Genomic DNA, 22,565 nt, shown 5'->3' with positions numbered 1-22,565 from the left:
CATGGTTTCCCTTATTTGCAATAACTAGTATATGTTTGAGAGAAGCAGTAAAGGTCAGATAAATTGATGTTAGGTGAAATGAACCCCAAGATAAGGACTCAAATGGTTTTTCTTTCTTGCTATTGTTTCTAACATATTTATAAGATGATTTCTTTGTTGCTTTGTATGTCCCTCCCCCACGGCATAACCCCTGTTTTCACTGTATTTAATGTTGGTATAATTTAGGGAGGGGAAGGGAAAAAACAAATTGTTTAAATAGGGATACAGGTGGACCCATTGTAACAATGAAAGGTACAAGATGCTATGTCAAAAATCGAACTTTACAACTTTGGTGAGTTGGGGGGGATAGGGGGGAGATAGGAAGGGATGGGAAGGGGAAACAAAGGAGGAGGCAACAATGCTTGATAAGAAATGTACTCATTACCTTGTTCATGTAATTGTAACCCCTCTGTACGGTATTTTCACAATAAAAACTATTAATAAAAAATAAATGCACTTTCATCACCAACCACCTCATCACCTAAAAATAATCCATCAGGTGATACCTCGTATTCTCACTGCTTTCTTCCAGTGAAAGAATGTATCCCACTAATATTTTACTTTAGAAAGTTCTTTCTGGCAATGCTGATTCTGTATCCCTAAGTGCCCCCTAGTGACAAGGTCCAATTTCAGAATCTCTTTCACACTTTCTTCTAACCATTTCCTTTGCCCAGTACAAATGTGGTGACTTATACATAAAGCATCTCGTTTACCATCAATTTTTAAAATTTGGCACAGAAGAAGCCTTTTTAAGTAAGTCTAGGACATCAAAACAACCAATGACTGTTTTTCTTTATAAATTAATTTATAGTTGGAAAAAACCTTTAGTCTCCTATAATATGAACAACGTTACCCTTGCACAGGATTACCAAGTAAGCTATTTGAGAATTCAATTTGTCAGGTTCTCCACCCCTGCTGTTACCTAGGATTAAGATTCAGATTTTTGACATAATGGCTTTCAGCCTGTGAAACAATAAATCAGCAGCATAGATAATAAGAATGACATCATGTTCTTTTCCTGATCACTTTGGAACTTCTGCAAGTGGTGCAGAGAGGAGACATTGCAAGTGCAAATGCTTAGGTTTCAACACTGATTCAGTAATGTGTGATACTGGACATCTTAAGCAAGTTCTTCAAACCTCCATTTTAGATTGGGAATAGGAATAACCTGTAATGAGAATAATACTATTTATAAAAGATTTCTGTGGGATTAAATGAGATACTATTCAGAAGTCTTAGTAAATTATCAGTATAGGTTTAAGGCTTCACAAAATGTAATTACTTAGATGTATAGCTCAATAGTTGCTATAAACTAGTCCTGTCTTACCTTCTCTTTCTAAAATTATTTGGTAGAAACAATCTTACTGTTCTAAAGCAGAGTCAAAATGACCTTTACATAGATTGTGGGCCATTTTTACTTGTAATGCATGTATTTTTAGATTCTCTGTAGAAGAGTCAAGGGCCCAAGAAATTAACTAGGACATTCCATAAATCCAGTTCTGTTGTGCCACATTTAGCAGATTTTCTGTGGATGTAAATGGAAAATGGGAGACATTATACATTATCTTCCTCTGTCCTCTCATTGGTTAGAAGATTCCAAAACATATCCTTATTTTGTGGAGATGAAAGGCAAAGGGATTTCATCTACTGTTCTAAATGATAGAAGGACCAGTGGCTGAAGAGGTATATCAAGGGCTTTGGGAGGTGATTCTAGGGGTGTGAAACCCTCAAGATCAGCACAGTGTTTCCCTGGTTCCCCTCAGGCAACTCTTAGAGACAGAAATGTGTTGAATTCCTTAGCCACTTCCTGGGGGGAACACAAAGTTAGGGAGTACTGGGTTAGCAAGTGATCTTGAATAAGTATCCAGGTCTAGGATGCTTATGCGAAATTGCCTCTGATTCTATATTTAAAACTGTTAGTTTGAAAGATGTCTGCCTTTTCTCACTTCCATTCCTTATACTTCCTTAGTCCTATTTCCATCACCTATTTTCAAACCTAGTTACAAGAGAAACCTATCAACACGAAGAAAACAGGATCTGCCTGCTACTGAAATTTTCTCTCTGATGTAATCAGAACACTAGAAAGACCTTAGCTGGTTCCCTGAGGAGAAAGAGATGTGCTGTACTAGGTTTTGTTAATTTTTCTTTTTATTTAGTCAGGTTCAAATGCTCATTGATGAATGTATTTTAAGAGATCTCTAAAATTACACCTCGGGTGTGGGTACAGTGTATCACTATCACAAGAACCCCAGCAATTCCAATGAACTTGAGGTAGACAAATGCCTTCTCTTTCTGAAAAAAAAATCTTCACAATGAGTCACAAGCTGAGTATACAACAGTGGTCCCTGGCATATAATTTGTTGTTGTTGTTGTAATGTTATTAGGCCCATTTAGACACTTATTTTCATTCACTCGAACTCAAGTGATTGAAAATAAATGTTCTTTATCCTCATGGTGTCCTAGTGTGTCACATTTATAGTTGAAGTAATGTTTTCTGAAACCTATTTTCTGTTCCAGTTTGTGGCTTTGTTCTTTTGTGGGCCTCTCAGTCTCCCTAGGATTGCTGCAGTTTTTAAAAGCTATTTCTGCTCAATCCGTCCTGTGAAAACTGCATGGAATAGTCCAATCTCACTGATCTGGATCAAGTTACAACCAGTAGAATGGGGGAGGAGGAAGTCCAACAGGCAGCATCAGTGCTAAGAAACAGCACTGGAGAATGGACAGTGTTAGCAGTCTTGTGATGAGAATATCTAGTATATAGCCCAGGAGAGTGCAGTAATTCAATGTGCTGTGACACTACAGTTACCACTGTATATCTGCATGCATCTACATGTACTTCTATGATACCATAGTTGGGCCACTCCAAAGACAGTGCTGATTAAAAATTATTCAGGTATTTGTTATGAATTTAATACCATAATTTATCTACCATATAGTTGGCATCCCATAAGTTATTGATAGATTAGTAAGTGCATGAATGAAACTTTACTATGGATTACTACTTGGCTTTTTGAACAATGTTGTTGAATCACACTAGTCAAAAGGCCAAAATTCAGGATGAATTTCTATGCATCCAGTTAGTTGGATTTTATTTCTCTAATGACAATTTACAATTCCATTCAGGCTCCCTGAATGCTGTAGAAGAATGTGACGATTAGATGGATTGGATTGAGTGTAAAATTACAGTCAGGATAATCTCTACATGTGTTTCCTTGGGGTGTTACTAATCCCATAATGTCAAGAGGATTACATACAGGAATATAAAAAGTTCAACTATGGATCCTGGCATCGTGGCTCATGCTTGTAATTCTAGTTACTCAGGGGGCTGAGTAATTAAGATCTATCTGAGGACCTTGATTTTGATCCAGTCCAACCAGGTAAATATATGATATTCTTATATCTAATTAACCAGGAAAAAGTCAGAACTGGAAGTGTGGCTCATGTAGTAGAGCTGCAAGCTGTGAATGAAAAAAAAAAAAAAACAATACCCCAAACTCAGCAAGAGTGCAAGGTCCTGAGTTTAAGCTTCAGTAATGGTACAAATGTAAAAACCAACCATGGGTAGTGGCATCTATTTTGATGAGATGTTCTGTTAACTGTGTAGCTGGAAAACTGATCATGAAAAGTGCCATTCTTACTTTACTAATAGTTGCTCCTCCTCACCAATCCCCATTGAAGTCTGACGTCTATGAAGTTTGCAAGTACCAACAAGCTTCCTTTGAAAACAATGCACAAAGTTTTTCTCCTAATAAAATGTCTAGATTTTATTTGTTCTTCAGACACACTGAGGTTATCCTGGCATGTACATATATCCCAGAGTACAATCTTAATTTTCTGTTTTTCACAAATATTTGCAGAGAAAAAAGGCAAAAACTAAGCAAAATTGCTTCTACTCTTTATGTAAAATTTTCCTTTATAAGATGGGAAGCTAAATCTAGAATGGAAAGAAGAAAGATAAAAAGGTTTTAGGAGAGAGGGAGAGAGAGAAAGAAGAAGATAGGATTAGGATGGGAAAGGAGAGGAAAAGAGAGAAGAGTGAAGAGGGAAGGCAAAGGGAGAGGAGAGGAACTTACTACTAATCTATTTACATTTTGTAAATAGTGTATATCAGAAGTATACAAGCTAATGAAGGGGAAGAGATAAATATCCACTTGAGGAGATATGTTGGACAACACGTCGCAAATTGTCCTGCAATTATGTTGTGGCAGGTATGGAGTCACAAATGTTCTAAGATAACCATGCTCAGGAAGAGCTTCTTTTCAATCAAGAGGAGCTGGGAAGTTTACAGAATTTCCTGGAGAAAGGACCTTTACTCAGAACCCTGAGGCAAAGTCTGGCTGTGGGAAAGGAGGGCTGTAGAAATGAGAGAATTCAAATGCTACAAGACATATGGCCAGGAAGGGGTCTTCTGGATCAAGCAACTGATAGAAGCCCAGTGGAAGGAAGTGAATCAGCAAGCTGAGGAGGTATCCTGGTGGAGGGGGCTCAGGAGAGAAAGGGAAGTTTCCAGATGACCATACAAAGGAATTGGCCTTTTCTGCTGAGGGTTAAGAAACCTTTGAACTATTTCAAGCTTGGGAATAACACCTGGCAAATTCATTCTAGCTGCCATAGTACATGGAATAGAGAGGAGGCAGAGGGGATGCAGGGAGATCAGCTAGGAGGTTGTATCCATGGCTGATGGGCAATGGTAGTGCATGGAAAAGGACAGAAAGGGACAACATGATAGACATTTAGAGGTGAAATGGATAGAACTTGCCAACTGAAAATGTGAGCTAAAGAAGGGGAAGTGTCAAGTTTTATGAGCTAGGAACAACCAGATAACTGAACTAAAGATTTAGAAAAGGGATGGGGTTATGGGGTGTGACAATATAGCTTAATATGTTGCTGATGTTCTGAAGATAGTTTGTGAGATTGAATGAAATCTTGAAGAAAAGAATAAGGATTTAAAAGCAACATGAGCCTAGAAACTCATGTGTAAACTCCAGGTAGAAGAAGATGGCTTCTCCAAAATATGGAGAAGGAGCATTCAATAAGGAGAGGGTAGCCAGCAGATAGTGGCTCTCCCTAGTAATTCTAGCTACCCTGAAGACTGAGATCTGAGGATCATGGTTCAAAGTTAGCCTGGGCAGGGAAGTCTGTGAGACTCTTATCTCCCAGAAACTACTTTTAAAAAGCTGGAAGTGGTGTTATGGGCTCAAGTGGTAGAGTGTTAGCCTTGAGCAAAGAAACTCAGAGATAGTGCCCCAATTCCTTGAGTTCAAACCCCAACACAGGCAAAAAAAAAGAAGAGGGTTATAAGATGAAGACAAATCAAATCAGATAGACCATGAAGTATCTTTTAAATTTAGCCACACAGAACAAACAGTGGAGTGTTTGGTACAGAAGCCATAAGGGAGAGAAGAGAAGCACAGATATGGAGGAGAGACAAGAAAATGGATAGGTCTTAAAATGTGTGGCTGAATAGAAGGAGAACTCTTTGGGAAAAGGAAGCGAATGAGTGAGAATGGGGATAACAGATTGAAATGGAGGTGAAAATGATTAAGTACATTATATACATGTATAACCAGACTGGATATTTATATAATTACTATACACTAATTTAAAAAGATGATTAAAGGAAAGAACTATAGTTGAGCAGATGAAGGATTCAGGGAGGTTATCTATCTATCTATCTTCTAATATATCTATGTATCTGTCTATTCATCCATCCACCCAGCTGTCTTTAAAGAAGAAAACAAGAGGCCAATGGAGAAGAAGTTTACAGATTAAGAAGTGAGCAAGCTACTCATGAAATCATGGAGCATAAGCATCAGGAAATAGCTACTAGAGACAGGCTAGAAATATAATCTTTTAGGATTATATTTTAAAAAGTTATTTCAGAAAATGGATATAACCAGGGAAAGATTTCAGAAGTTACTTTGAGTATATGTAACAATAATCAGATATTATAACATATCAGGTATAAGTCTTAAAGTCATAATCTCCCACTTATTCCTGGTCCCTCTTCAAACATGTTAATATTAAATCCAATCAAGTTAAGTATACTTTGGGGCTTTTTTGTATTATTCTACAACTGATGTCTTTTGGTTTTGAAAGGATGCATTTTGAGTATATATTTCTTTTAGTGTGAAACATTTAACTGGAAAAGATGAAAACTAGCTGCAGAGAAAAAAAACTTGTGTGTCATGCTACTAGTAATTAACCTGTTCTCTCATGCTTGTTTATTTCTTTACCTTTCTTGGTTGCTTCTTTCTTCCCTTAGCACCTACACAGTGTCTGGCTCACAAGAAACATACTACTAGAAATTAACATTTCTATTTGTGCACGTTTCATCTCTATGAAGAGAAATAAGTCTTCAATGGCCCTTCAGTCTTGAGATATAGGTTCCTGTAAGGTTATTGCTTTTTTATTACTGTTGTTTGTTGTCCGTTATTTGTTTTTCTTTGTAAAACCATGGATACTCAGCCGGGCGCTGGTGGCTCACGCCTGTAATCCTAGCTACTCAGGAGGCTGAGATCTGAGGATCACGGTTCAAAGCCAGCCCGGGCAGGAAAGACCGTGAGACTCCTATCTCCCAATAAACCACCAGAAAACCGGAAGTGGCGCTGTAGCTCAAGTGGTAGAGCGCTCTCCTTGAGCTGAAGAGCTGAGGGACAGCGCCCAGGCCCAGAGTACAAGCCCCACGACCGACAAAAAAAAAAAAAAAAAAAAAACCATGGATACTCTCACAAAGTTCTCTCTCATTTTCTCTCGCTCCCTTGTCTCTCCCTGTTTCTTCTGTTCCCTCTGCCAAACACAAAATATATGTTCATATTTAGGAAGATTTTTACATTGTACATTGAGGATTTGAAGAAAAAAACCTCTTGTAACTTATTCACTTAGAATCACCAGGCTTTAGTGTTAAAAGAATCTTTGACACCACCTCATCTCCCCACCAGTTTAGAACACATGCTCTTTAATGGATGACAACATTTATAATGGTTTAACTGGTGGCCAAGGAGCCCATTCTATAAATTGGTGACCTTGCATTTCTGTGAACATGGCACAGAGCTAATGCCCAGGGAAGAGGTAAGGGATCTGAATGTTCAATTTTTGGCATGATGTTTTTCATGCATAACTGCTTAATGAATGGTAGATAATTGGGATTTATTGTTCAGAATTCTTTAGTTAAATAAATGAGCACAGATCTTCAGATTAATTGAATATGCCAGAGGATCCTCCAGTTTAGTACAATTTTCCCTCCAGTTTAAAATTAAAACACTCTGGAGAGGTGGGTGAAAGAATGCCAGAAAGTATGGCAGTGCCTTTCTGACATGTGGTACACAATCTGTGAAGGCATTCCTACATTTGGTCCTATACTTTGGGAAGTAATGGAGTAGGAAATTACATCAAGTAAACTATTTATTATTCTGTGGAAAAGGTGGTAGCACTCCTTTAAGAAAAAAAATAACTTTTAGAACAGAACTTCTGAAAAGTTTATTCATAGTGTTGAATTGTGGAAAAGTCCTCTCATTTACCATGTTCTGCTTTTGCCTTTGGTAGAATCAAATCCATGGTAATCTACTTTGAGTCACATTGGAAATACACAGCTCATAAGCCTTGGAGGAGAAATCCAAAAGCATAGTTTCTAAATTAAACCAGCCAAAGAAACAAGTTATACTTTCATTTCTTTACTTACCCTGCCCTTTGTCTTTATTGCTGAGAGGATTTCTGTGTTTCAAATATTATAAATATTTCTAAGGTTTCTAGATTCTTGGTTAAACATAATTCTATTAGAGTCAGTAATAATTTTCACTTATGACATGTCTAGAAATTAACTGCTTTCTTTGTAGTAAATTTACCTAAGATAACAAAGCAATGTTTGTCAGTCAACAGCTGGGTCTAGAGCGTTTGGTATTTGCTCTGGTGAATTAAGGTACAGCACCTCTCATTGTCTAGAATTTTCTTTTCTTACCTCTACTGTCCTCTCTCAAACTAATGACTTTAATGACCTATAGAGAAAATAGTCCATCTCTTTCTTTGTTCTTGTGTAGTATGTTATTGTCCATATGTGAATGACACTGTCCACAGTCACCTAGAATGGTCCAACAGGACAAAGTTAGGGCAGATTAATGGGATGAATGTAAGGGCTGGAGTTCTATGACATGGGTCCTTTCCGAACTCTACAACTATACCTGTGAGATAGTGGGCAAGAAATGTGCCTTCTTTAGACAAGTTTCTTGTTTACCACGAGGAGATAACGATACCTGTTATCAAGGGACTATTGGATGGCTGAATGAGAAGGAGTTATGACTGGTGGATGCTGATGAATACATTGCCATTGTGTAGCATTTTGGCTTTGGGAACTGTCTAAGCATTGTGGGGAATCCTCGTCTTAATACTTGATTGGGAAAGTTCTAGTTCTGACTGTTCCAAAGGGATTCAGACCACCTACTACAGAAGCTGTGGTCATTTGAAGGAATTTTGGACAAAAGCAATCAAAAGGGAAGAAGGACAGGGAAAGGGAAGAATGAACAGTTGAACACAGAGTGGTCCATCAGAGAGTGAACAGTGATTAGGGAGAAACTGAGGCTGTCTAGTATCAGGGATTTTGAGATGGGGATCAGTTGCACTATTTGGAAATGAATCTCATCCATTTTTAATTTCAAATGAAGGTTATTATATATATTATATATATATATATAGTCAGTGATATAAAATTCTGGGCTGAATAATGTAAAAATAAGGTTAACAAAATAGCGACAATGTATATAATCACAAGCATTGATTTAAGTCCTTATAATAAAACAATTTTCTTAACTTATTAGCATTTTTAGAGGGGAACTAATTCTTAGAGAGGGTAAATAACTTGCCCATGTACAGACCATCAGCCTTCATTTAAATTGATTTTTACCTCATTCTAGAATCCAGGATTTACAATATGCACAGGAGGAAAGGAATCCAGGATCAAGGACCAAGCCACCGGGTGAAGGTTGCTAGTGACAGAGAAAGAAATAGACTTCAGTTTCATCCATCCTTTCCATGTATGTGTGATCCATAGTAAAGCAATTGATTCAGAATAGGAGATCTTTAAGCATGTGACATAGGAAGGGCAAGGAAAGCAACAGAGATCCTTCAATAGTTAGATGACAAATGATTTGATTATAATAACTAATGTAGTAGGAAGATAGACCAATGAGATCCTAGACTTCCTCACTGCAATAAACAGAAAGACTGCATGGCAACCTATAGCGAAGTAGTAGCATTTGCATTTTGTCTTGGAGAATACAGAATGATTCTGATCTAGTAGAATGTGCTCACCGGTATATCAGGGACATGCATCAAAAACCACAGTCAGATAGACCTCGCCCATCAGAATGATGGGGTGAGGGAAAGGCAACGATGGAGCTCAGATAGAACCAGGAAGCCAGAGTTCTGTGATGAAGACTTCAAGAGTCTTTCTCAGGTTGAAAAAGACCACAACTAGTACTGATACCATGTCTATTGAATGACTAGACTAGAGTTGGTAGAACAAACTCTGTTAGAATTAGAAACTCCCATCCAAGGCTATAACAGCAGCCCAAGGCAGAAAGTAAACATGGAAAGAAGGAGATCCTTCAAGAGAATATACTAAGAGTAAACTCAGGATGCCCTTTAATGCAAATTGCTGAATAATATTGTACTTATTTTTTCTCATTTGAAAGTTGCTTTACTTTCTAGTCTTGAGGAGTCTGAAAGGCTGGAGTGAATACCCTAACACTAGGTCTCTCCTGGTGACAGGTGATGGGTTGAATGCATGGTTTCGCTCAATCTTCTCTCAGTGGGGAATACAGAAGTGCAGGGAGCCAGATTGCCTAAGGCCAGCAGGTGTCAGCATCTGGTATTTCCCAGCATGGTGATTCTTGCCCACAGACAAGGTCACCTTTAGGAAAGCAGCATGGTGAAAGAAGGGTAAGTTCTTGCTATCTTGCTACCCAGGCCCAGGTGTATCTGGCTGTGTCTCAGCCCAAGCAATGTTTTCTACAAGGGACTGGTAAGAGGGTATATATGCACCTTCTCAGATTTTGGGGCCACTCGCCTGCTCCTAGTTTAACCAATAGATAAACAGCATTGTTTTTGTTGTTTATAATTCATGTAGCTCCTTTAATTCATGGAACACTTTTCCACACAAATAGAAACAATAAAGAAAACAAAATCAAGATCACCATTCAAAGGGGTAAAGAAATATTCCCCTAGCTGGGCATTAGTGGCTCACATATAACCCTAGCTACTCAGGAGGCTGAGATCTAGTGAATCATTGTGGGAAGTCAGCCCAAGTAGAAATGTCCTGGATTTCTATCTGATTAACCAACAAAATTCTAGGCTGCAGGCATGGCTTAAGTGGTAGAGTATCACCAGAACAAGCACGCAATCTGAATAGTGGGAAGCCCTCGTGGTGGCTCATGTCTCTAGTCTTAGATACTTAGGAGGTCAAGAGGTCCAAAGGATTGAGTTTCAAAGCAAACTTGGGCAGGAAAGTCTGTGAACCTCTTATCTCCAATTAAGTACCAAAAAAAAAAAAGTGCCAGAGGTGGAGATGTGACTCAAATGGCAGAGCTCTAGCTTTGAGGTACAAAGCTCAGGAACAGTGCTCAGGCCTCGAGTTCAAGTCCCAAGACCAGCCCCCCCCCACCCCCCCACCAAAAAAACGATTAACTGTCTCAGGCCTGTTAGAAGGAAGTAAAATCACTGGACTGGTGCCATTCCCTTGATAGGGAAAATGGGAATGGCCACTATTCCACTTTATATTACTTCCCGGCTACAACGATGTAAGCAGCTTTGCTCTTCTACAGACCTCCCCTGTGATGTCTGTTCAACTTCACTGCAGGCTCAGATTAACTGTGGGCTGAAACTTGTAAAACCATGAGACAATCTAATACAACTTATACTTATTTTGTTCTAGTGACAGAAAACTAACAAATTTCAGTAGTATACCATTTACATGTATGTTACTCCTACCACATCCAGATTTAACTTTTTCACTGAGATTATGATCTTTGGAAGGGAAACTCTAACTAGGTCACTTACAAAAGAAAAGATTGATTTTTTTCCCTTTAGTTTTCTTTTTCTAGCTGCTTATGTCTTTTGCATATATCAGTACCAAGTAATGCTTTTTGTTTGACTTACTGAATCCATTTTTAAAATCGCTGATGACTCAATTCTTTTTAAATACCAATTACCTAGAATCTAAACTTTAAAATGTAGATGACTCTAAAGGATCATCTGTTTATTCTTGGCAAATTCGTCTCTTGTCACAGAAGTCTTTCAAATAAGTCATGTAGAAAATTTCAGCAAATGTGAACTTATTGAATTGATTGCCATCTCTTCCTTTTATTTAAAATGAGGCTGGGCACACCCTTAGTCATGTCAATCTCTTTAAAAAGCTGATGAAAAAAAGTAAGTTGAAGGGTGTTTGTCAAATTAAAGAGCTCTGATTGTGGTATTACCATAAATAAACGATGTGAGTGTAGCAAATATGAAATAATGAGATTTAAGAACTCTATAACCAGGCTGGCATTCACAGGCCTGCAAGATCATGTGCATTTCATTAAAGGCAATGGAGTGTACCAGTTCATTTTGGCATTATTCATAATTGAAACATTTCAATTTTAGTTAACACACAAAAACTCATTTGAAAGTCAAATGAGAAAATCAGTTCTATGCTCCTATGTTGCAATTCCACCGTGATATCAGCTAGCCAAATTTAGCCTCAAGAGGAAGGAAGAATATCCAATACAATATGTGGAAAACTTCTCTTTTCTTTTTTTTCTTTCTTTTAAGAATCACAGAGAAGATGCTAAAAGTAATGATTTTGCAGCCAATTCAATAAAAATTGACTTGTGTTGTAAAAGACCCCCTTATATTACGCTATGCTATTCTTTTTTTATTATTACTATTCTTGAACTTCTTGTGCCTTTCCATTTTCCTTTGTGTGTGTGTTTGTTTATTTTTGCTGGTCATGGGGCTTGAACCCTGGCCTGGGCCGTGTCCCTGAGCTTCCTTTTTTGCTAAAGGTGAGCACTCTACCAAATGAGCCATAATACCACTTCCTGCTTTTTTGAGTAGTTTATTGGAGATAAAGAGTCTCAGGGGTTTCTTGCCCAGGCTGTCTTTGAACTGTGATCCTCAGATCTCAGCCTCCCGAGTAATGAGGATTATAGGTAGGAACCATCCGCGCTGGGTTATTTATTTATTTTTAAGATCAGCCCTCACTGTGAGGTCCCATTCTAGGGCTGAAGAGCTCTTCATCTCTTACTGGTTCATTTAGATCAAATAACCTCTGCTTTCATTGTATTTGATGTCGGTATAATTTGTGGAAGGGAAGGGAAAAACAAGTCGTTTAAATAGGTATACAGGTGGAACCATTGCAACGATGAGATGTACAAGTTGTTATGTCAAAAACGAACTTTACAACTTTGGTGTGGGCGGGAAGCAGTATTGGGTGTGGGGGGGAGGATGGGAAGGGATGGGAAGGGGAAACAAAGGAGGAGGCAACAATGCTTGATAAGAAATGTACTCATTTTCTTGCCCATGTAATTGTAACCCCTCTGTACAGTATTTTCACAATAAAAAAAGAGTGTTTGACTTCCTGTTTTGAATTATTTCTGAATATATTTTTTCCATTAGAATCTCTTCTTAAAAGTAAGTTTTACTGATTGTTATTTGCAGATATCCAACTTGAGTGTATATCTCAAAAAAGAAAAAAAAAGGAAAGGAAAGGAATAAAAAAGGGCATGAAAATTCTTTGACTTCCTTACTGAGACATTCTTGTGACTATAGTCTTCTGGTTCTGGGATGGAATTGTCTGAGCAGGTAGATATGGTGGATAAGGCTATAAGATTCTACACGTTATTTTGGTAACTTTCATAGGTATATAAAATTATCAAAACTCAATGGGTTGAACACTGAACATTCATGTATTTTACTGTGTACGTCAAAGGGGCACTTTGATTTTAAAAAAATGTAAGGGATTCTATTCTTTTAAAAAATGGTCACTAACTACCATGTGAATACTTTCCCACTTCTTACCATGAAGAATTAAAAAAAGCAAATTCTGTGTACTAAATTGCGCCTACCTGATTGACCAGTTATGATGCAAATGTTAATATATTCAGTTTCTTTGGACTAAGTGTCAACTTATTGTGAAGTTCAAATACATAAAGCATTAAAACCCCCTTCTCTGTATCAGGATTGCATTTGCAGAGATGACTGCTAGTGCCACTTTATACCAGCAAGGGGAGTAGTTGCTCTTTGAGAAGATTTCCATCTTTTTCACCACTGAATTTCTCTATAGGCCACTTTAACAAGAGAAAATAAAATGACTCTTGGGTGTAGCCACAATGAAAATGACAGATCATTTGAATTCAAGAGAAAAAGATTGGAAACCTTGACCCTGTAAATGACTTCAAACTTCAATGAAAAGAGGAAAAACACTTGCAGATCAGCTTATTAAAATAATATGTTTGTGCCATTCAGATACTAGGAAAATAGTTAAGAGAACAGCCAAATTAACTATGGGCTGCCACTTTTTCTTTGTTAATTATTTCCATACAAGGATAAAAATTCACAACCCCTTTTCTCACAAAAGAGAAAGACCCTGACAATTGCATAGTTTCTTGCCGTGGATGTGAGACTGAAAATACTTGTTTGCACAAAACTTACTATTTCCATGAATACCTACAGTGGCTTGACAGAAAGGAAGACTGGCGGAGCACTCTTGTGCCCTGTAGCAGTTTCTAGGTAAGATCGTGAGGCTTTGAATCTTAAAGTTTATGGTGTATGCTTAAAAAATATATATCATCATGTTCATCAATTCTTATAAGATTTGTAAGGCTTAATTCTCACATAAGCTCAGGAAGGCTTTTGAAAAGTCTCTTTCTATCCCTTCCTACAGGTTTGGTAATCCTGGATTTATAGAGAAGAATGTTCAGGCTGACAATGAGAAGTACACTCTACAGCATGCAAAAGAGAGTGGAGGTGCTTCTCTACCAATGATTCCAAGTTGGATAAGGGTTTTTTTTTCCCCCAATCCAACCTTCAGAATAACTGACTTGGTTGCTAATGTTACTATTATTTGGAGCTGGTGCCCCCTAGTTATGTCCGGGGGCCACATCTTTGTCATATCGGGTGCTGAATAGGAGATGTACTCTCAGGTTTGAGGATAGGAAACCAAACAGAAGTAAACAACAGTCCCTTCTAGGAACTGTGCCCAGGAGGAAGTTAATACAGTGCTACCCAGTGTAAGTGCCCCAGGGTGGGGGGTCACTATAGGCGCATACTTGAGAAAGTTGGAAGGGAGAAATTCTTCTTTTAATACCACATAGCTCTGCAGCTCGTGCACAGAGTAGGCTTCTAGTTTGGAAGAGGGTACAATCTGCTTTCCATATGGAAAAGGATGTGGCCCTTGGATATGCGTATTCCACTTTGTTAATTTTTAAAATTATCCTTTAATAGTTGTTACAAGGAGTTTTGATTAACAACACTGAGTGTGATGCATCTTGATCCATGTCAATCCTTCCAACATTCTTCCTCATTGCTCACAACCACATATCACCTCAAGTTACCTAGTTCCATTTTCTACATGTGCATTCTTTGATGGTACATAAATCCTAACTGAAAATTTATTTATTTATTTTTGTGCTGGTCCTGGGGCTTGAACTCAAGGTTTGGGCACTGTCTCTGAGCTTAATTGCTCAACGTTAGTGCTTTTCCCCTTGAACCCACAGCTCTACTTCGTATATTTTTGATAGTCTCATGGACTTTCTTTCCAGGGCTGGCTTCAAACTTCAGTCTTCATAGCTAAGCCTCAGTGAGTAGCCAGGATTACAGGTATGAAGCATTGGTGCCTATTGAAGATTTAATTTTTAATGAATTTCCAAGAGATATTTCTCAGTTCCTCAGTTCAATAACCTTAAAAGCTGATTTTGAATTCCCTTCTGCTCATGTAGTAGAAGCAAGGCTTTTCTCTCTGAGTCTGTTTTAGGGAGGCATAGGAGTTAGAGTCATAAGAACCAATTCTTGTGACTTCACTGTGAACATTTTATCAAGCCTCAAATCTGAGCAGTTACAGTTTGGGCTGTGTCTTTGCTGTCAAGAGTCACAGGATTGGCTGTAATTGCAAATCCTTTCACTATGCAGCAAAAGCTTTTGAAAGAACATCAGGAAAAACATGTAACTGAAATGCTTCCACTTAAACCTGATTTTGAGTTTGTTGCTGACTGGGTATGTCTTGTGTTCTTCCAACAAAGTAGGAAATAAACCAAAGACTGTATCCAAGAGTGACTGAAACCTCTGTAGTAGTAGATAAAGGGTAGAAATGAGAGTCAAGAAGAAAATATACAAAGAACCCAGAAATAGGAGACTTTGTTGATTTTAAGAGGAAATAGAAGAGAATGTATTAATGCCAAAGCAAGGGAATGAATGGGTGTTTGTCCTGGTGTTTGGTTTTAGTTAGAAATGGGGTGCATTGTTCAGTAGAGCAGAATGAAGACTGTGTATAAATCAGTGAGGAATGAAATGGTGGTGGTAGAAGGCTCTGGGGTCTGGCTGGATGATTTTAGCACACTCAGAAAGAGGCCAGGGTATCTTTGTGGTCAAAGGGGATATCCTGCGTGAAACGAAGTCATGAGAAAGACCACTGCTGCTGCTTCTTACCCTGAGAATGGCACTTCTGCAAGGATTAGGTCATGTTGGGAAGTCTCACTGGATGCAAAGGTGTCCTGGGGCAAGCTCTACCTTAGCAGGTCACCACAGATAAGCAAAAGGAATGCATCAGAAGCAAGAAGCTTGGAGGGGAATTTCATGTGTTTCATGTTGGGACAGAAGGGAAGAATTAGCTTTGGTACTACAGGGAGAGAAGTAAAAGCTCTGGGCTTTTCCATCCGCTAATTAGTCTCTGGAGTTGTAGTTTTACAGAAAGCAGAATTTTGTCTGAATCAGATAGGTTCTTTCCCTCTTGATGTTTCAAATATTATTTATGGAAGATGCTTACTTTCATTACCTTCAAAGAGCTTGGATATTCGGGAGCCCTCTTACACTCATTCTTAGTGAATAAGCACTGACTGAGCTAATCATCATGCTCCCCAATGAGGTATATGTCATTCATTAATTAAAATAGGAGTCAATCATGGGCAAGATTTAGCTTATATATATTTTTTATTACTACCATTTGGAAAATTTAGGATGAGAGTTCTAGCAATTCAAATCTCCCTCTGAGGAAACTTCAGTCACCATTGCAATAGATCTTGGCAGCTCTCTCTGGGGGTTCCTTAGGCTGGCTAAGTGTTTTAAGGTGACATGGGACAGTTTCTGAGCATGGAAGTGCGTTCTTGCCCATTACATCTAGCAAATTCTAGACTAAGGTTTAGAACTGGGCCTGAGGGAGCAAGGTAGACATAGCAGGAAGTCTGTTTTCTTTTTACTTGCCTCAAACTCTGCATTTTTATTCCAGAGAAAGGTGAAAAATTCTTTGGTGCATCTTGTGGCAGAAACGAACTAAAATTCAAGTGGAAAATGAGGCTGAGGTTGTGGTTATGAGCCAAGGGTGGGTAGTGGGTAAATAGAAAAGTCAGGTGATGTATTCGGAAGAGTGAGGAATATGACCTTGGGAGTATCTGAAAACTCAAAACTTCAGAGTAAGCTACTCATTTAAATAGGTAATGATATCCACACTGCTGGCTGAACAGAAAAGATACTACTCTTCACTCAAACCAGAATAGAGGATTGAATGCAAAGTCCTTAGTACTAGGTTTCTCAAATTTGGAGATCTTCATTACTCAGTGTTTCCAATTTCCTCTCACAAGCATTAGTTCTAAGACACTAGAGCACTTGCTTTGATTTTCCCCAACTTCAGATCACCAATTCACTAGGTGGCTGCTTCAGACCTTGTAGATATGGCTGTTCATGCAAAGCCATGTTTTCAGAGTGGGTCTTTTGAACGACCATCAGGAAAAACATAACCAAAATGCCTCCACTACTTGAAAACATTAAGACATAAGCTCCCCACATTTCATTGTGATGCTTTCCCTGATTTTCACTAGAAACAAACTCTTACAGGAAGTTCCCATCTCTGGAGCACCTGTTCTCTGTGTACTGGGGACAAACCTGGTCATCTCTGATCTCAGGAACCTGTGCAATCTATGTGCACTGCTGTCCCTATTCTGTTTCCAAGAGCTAAACAACATCACCAAGCTGTGTTCTGGACACTATGTTGGCTTCTTCTACTCTCTGTGTCACAAAGCCCTTTTTTTTTGTCCTTGAGTGGTAATATTTGTATTACCACTTGAGTGGTAATAATTTTTTTTGTCCTTGAGTCAGTAATATTTGACAGTTTACCAAATACTTTCATGTCATGTTGCAGTTCTCTCACCTTGTGAATTTATGGTTACTATTTCTGCCAGTTGACACATAATACCATTGATATTCACAGAAGTTATATGGCCTGGCTAAGGTCTATCACTCTTGGATCCTACACTACATCTAATACTTATCCAATGTTACAAGGAAAGAAAAATGAAAGCTCCTGACATAAATGTCTTTGCATTTCTTTATACCCACCTTTAAGTGTTGGTTTTAGGGTTTCAACTCATGTCTTTGCTCTCACTGGGCAGATGCTTTACCTCTAACCTCTTTTGCTTTAGTTATTTTATTTCTTCTTTGGATATTTAATATTAGCATCCATGGTATAGGGGCATTACATTTTGGCATGTTCATAAATGCATCCAGTGTATGTTGCTTAGACTAATGTCTTTCATTACTCTCCCTCATCTCTGTTCCTTCCTTCCCAAACCAATTTCAGCAAACTTTACTGTTCTATTTTTACAGTATACATAAGACATTTGGACCTTGTATGCCCTCCATTCTCCATCCCCCTTCCATTCACATCTACAGCCCAGGAAGGACTTTCCTTTTCAGTTTCCTAATAGTCATTTTTGTTAAGGCCATCTTAATTGCTCAAAGGGGTTTCACCATTGTATTCCATTCATACATGTATCATGCTTTAGGTATTTTGCATATATTATGTCTCCTGCTGCTGCTTGGGGACAACCACAGACTGTAATCCTCCTATCTATATACCTGCCATGTATCTGAGATGGCACGGGCACACTTCCATGCCTCCTTTCTTGGTTGATGTGAGGCCTCACTAACTTTGGGCAGGGTGGCTTTGTGCCATGGTGCCCCTACTTTCTCCCTCCTATGTACCGAGATGACCCTCAAGAACCTCCTTATCCTGTAAATATGTCTTTTTTTAAAGCTGTTGCTTGTCTCAAAGAGAAATTCTACTCTCTGTGTCACAAAGCCCTTTTTTTTTGTCCTTGAGTGGTATTTTTTGTCTCCATGGTTCACATTTCAGCTCTATGCAGATTACTCATATCTCTGTCTCTGAATTTCAGGTGGTGTTTTGGATCACTTAAGAAGCATCTCTTCTTGATCATATCACTCTCCAGATACCTTACTCTCTAGATGTCACATCCCTCGCTAGACATCCAGGCAGGTAGGGGCAGCTCTCTAGCAACTGTGAGGTCCTGAACGCAGGGCCTCACAGTAAAAAAACGTTACAGAAGAGCATCTATTTGTTAAAATCCTGATATTTGATCATTCTAAAATAAGATAATAAGAACTAATCCTCTTCTATTAATAAATGCTTATGGCTCACAGAGTACACCAGAGGAAACTTCTGAAAATTGAAATAATGAGGTTGGAAACGTGGGGAGGGAAAGCTGGCCTGAATTATTGGAATCAGAATCTGTTGAAAGCAATGCAGTATGATTAGCTTCAAGACTACGATCAGTCAGGACTCAATGAAGTCTGTCTCAGGAAGCATCTACTTAATGATGCAGTTCCTCGATTCATAGGTAAATCTTAGTGCCTAAACAGCATGGTATACTGGAATCACAAGGATAACACATTCTGTATATACAAGTTACAAATGTTCTTTTGAATTCAATCTTGCAGACTGTTGAAAGGGAGTTTTTACTTAATTTAGATCAAATTGTCAAAAATCGGACTATTAGCAATACCTGAATTAATCAGGCTTTACTACATTCAGGGAGACAAGCCCTTTGAAAATGAAAGAATTTAGTCTAAAGTCTCAAGGAAGACTTTTAAAAATAAAAAAAAATGGAGAGAACAGCAAATATGCTCTTTCAAATATACTAAAGATTATTTATTCATCAAGTTGATATAAGAAAATCTCCCTTCAAAGCCTTGGGTTTCATTTGTAAATTCCTCAAGGACACGGGTCACAGTCTCTCCCTGCCCTGAGAGATTTCTACACCTCAACAGTGGCACGTGGGCTGTGTGTTCTGGGAATCACTGTCATCAGACCAGATGCTGAGAAGCAGTGCTGTGAGGTTTCAGATACATCATGTCTTCTGCTTCTTTGTCAGTAGCTGCATGAGAGCATTATGAGGAGGGTACTCACTGATTCCGGGTGCAGGCTGGAAGTAATTGGCTGGCCCCCATGCTGGAAAAATAAGAAAAAGGGAATTCACATGTTATCTTCACATTTAAAGGTATTTATAGAACCTTTGGTGCAGAGATGTCTCAAAACCTCTAAAACTTGGTATAAAACACCACCACCAACAACCCACAGCTGTATGAAGGTAGGAATGGGGAGTTAGTCAGCCATTGTGTTTCTGAGCCTGATGATAGGGATGACAGCTTTGTGCCTATGGTCTAACCAGCAGGGAGTGGGAGCCGGGGAAGATGGGGGTGGGTGGGCTGGAAGAGGGTCATTATGTAAACATTTCTTTGGATTTATAGCAGAGCCCAGGCAGGACAGCCCTTGAAACTATTAGCTTCAACAACAAACAAACAGAGCTGTGGCTCAAATGGTAAAGCCAGACTTAAGTATAAAACCTAAAGGTTAGGGACCACGCTGTGAGTTCAAGCCCCAATAACAGCACATACAAAATACACAGATTGACATTTAGGCAAATAAAGTCATGTGGTTTAAGAATTGATGAATTTATTAAGTCTCTGTCCTCTGTCCTGCTCCACTTAAATAACCTACTGTCCATATGTCTCATTTATAATATTGCTTTCCTAACCCTAATTGAGCTCCAAATCCTTTTAACTCATATCTTCAATCTTATGACAAATTACATTTGTATTAAAATATACTAGGTATACTTCCATTGGTGAGAAGTTCTATTATTTTTAGCATGATTTTAAAAATATATATCCAAGAACATTTTTGAATAGAACTGATAAGAATTGCCTAGTATAACCTTTCTTTGATTTGTTGTGTTTCTGGGTCTCTATTAAGAAAATTTCGGCCTGTGCCAAGGAGACCTAGGGTTTCTCCTATTCCGTCCTGTAATGTTTTCAGTGTCTGCTTTGACTCCGAAGTCTTTGATCCATTTGGACTTGATTTTGGTACAGGGTGATATATAAGGATTTAGCTTTAGTTTTCTACAAGTGATTAACCAATTTTGCCAGCACCATTTACTGAAGAGGCTGTCTTTCTTTCATTCTATTCTTTTAGCTCCCTTATCGAAGATTAGATGGCTATAGGTCTGTGGGTTCATTTCTGGGTTTTCAATTCTATTCCATTGGTCCTGAGGTCTGTTCTTGTGCCAGTACCAAGTTGTTTTGATTACTATGGCTTTGTAGTAGAGTTTGAAATTTTGATATTGCAGAACTTCTGCATGGCAAAGGATATAGCTACCAAGATCAATAGAAAGCCCAAGGATTTGGAGAAGATCTTCACTAGCCATACAACAGACAAGGGTCTCATATCTAAAATATACCTGGAACTCAAAAAATTAAATCCCCCAACAACAAATCCTTAAAGAAACAACTGCCCAATAAAGACTTAAAGAGAAACTTCTCTGAAGAGGAAAGAAGAATGGCCAATAGACACATGAAGAAATACTTAACCTCCCTAGCTATAAAAGAAATGCAAATCAAAAGAACATTGAGATACCACCTCACCCCAGTTAGAATGGCTATAATCAAGAACTCTAATAACAACAGATGCTGGAGGGGATGTGGACAGAAGGGAACTTTACTGCATTGTTGGTGGGAGTGTAAACTTGTTTAACCACTTTGGAAGGTAGTATGGAGGTTCCTCAAAAGACTCCACATAGAGCTCCCCTATGACACAGCAATCCCACTTTTGGGCATTTACTCAAATGATCACAAACAAGACCATACTAAAGCTACCAGCACAACTATGTTTATCACAGCATTATTTACCATAGCTAAGATATGGAACCAACCTAGATGCCCCTCAGTAGATGAATAGATCAAGAAAATGTGGTATATATACACAATGGAATTCTATGCCTCCATCAGAAAGAATGCCATTGTCCCATTTGTTAGGAAATGGAAGACTTGGAAAAAATTATATTAAGTGAAGTAAGCCAGGCCCAAAGAAATATAAGTCCCATGGTTTCCCTTATTTGCAAAAACTAGTATATGTCTGAAACAAACAGAAACTGTTAGACAAATTGATGTTAGGTGAAATGAACCCCAAGATAAGGATTCAAATGTTTTTTCCTTTCTTGGGATTGTTTCTAACATATTTATAAGATGATTTCTTTGTTGCTTTGTATATCCATCCCCCAGGGGATAAGCCCTGCTTTCACTCTATTTGATGCTGATATAATTTGTGGAGGGGAAGGGAAAAAACAAACTGTTTAAATAGGATACAGGTGGACCCATTACAACAATGAGGTGTACAAGGCATTATGTCGAAAAATGAACTTTACAAGTTTGGCGGGGTGGAGGCTGGGGGTGGTGGTGATAGGGGGGTGTGGGGTTGAGGGGGTGGAAGGGATGGGAAGGGGAGACAAAGGAGGAGGCAACAATGCTTGATAAGAAATGTACTCACTATCTTGCCCATGTAATTTTAACCCCTCTGTACAGTATTTTTACATTAATAATAATAATAATAATAGAACTAGGAGAGTTGAGAGGATGGGTCAGATTGGGACAGATAGGAGAAAATGATTTAAGGGCTGACATCGATCAAGATACATTGTACTCACAAACTGACATGCTGACTTAAAGCCACTTTGTACAATTACTTGAGGATAATAATAATAAAAATACATAAAAATATATTTAAAAGAAAAGAATTGCCTAGTATAAGGTATCAGCAGCTCTCCTTGATTTAGGTATTTCTGAATTTTGGATGAGGGTATTTATAAGTCATTTATAAAGCTCATCAATAAGTTACAAGTCCTTTAGTACAATTGATCTCCACAGGTTGGAACTTGATACATAATCCATGGCTCCAACCCACTTTAATGTAATTGCAACTCTCTGTTTATGCGTTGACTCATGTAACAGCAACGTGATTAAGGTCACGCTTTCATGGTTTAGTGATAAGAATATTGTTTAGGTGAGAGCCCAGAATCTTCCTCCATACAAAATTGATTTTATCCAGCTTATTTTCAGTGTTTATTTCATCTCTCACTTAATCATGGGAGGAAATTAAATTGGCACAGAAAAAATAATAGACATTGAGAATGTCAAATGCCTCTGTTTCTTTATCT

At 38.3% G+C, this 22,565-nt stretch overlaps 1 protein-coding gene across 2 annotated transcripts in view; it reads right to left on the bottom strand.

The window, feature by feature from the left end:
* Chst9 (carbohydrate (N-acetylgalactosamine 4-0) sulfotransferase 9) overlaps positions 1–22,565 on the bottom strand; it is a 229,436-nt gene that overhangs the window by 96,023 nt on the left and 110,848 nt on the right. For both annotated transcript variants that reach the window (XM_013014862.1, XM_013014863.1), the window contains exon 3: positions 19,484–19,525. In XM_013014862.1, coding sequence (XP_012870316.1) covers positions 19,484–19,525 — 42 coding nt within the window. The remainder of the gene's footprint in view (positions 1–19,483; positions 19,526–22,565) is intronic.

The sequence above is a fragment of the Dipodomys ordii genome, unplaced genomic scaffold (genome assembly GCF_000151885.1).
Source record: "Dipodomys ordii isolate 6190 unplaced genomic scaffold, Dord_2.0 Scaffold25, whole genome shotgun sequence".
Taxonomy (NCBI): domain Eukaryota; kingdom Metazoa; phylum Chordata; class Mammalia; order Rodentia; family Heteromyidae; genus Dipodomys; species Dipodomys ordii.
The sequence above is the reverse complement of the archived record's forward strand: the minus strand, read 5'-3'. Positions and strand labels throughout refer to the sequence as shown.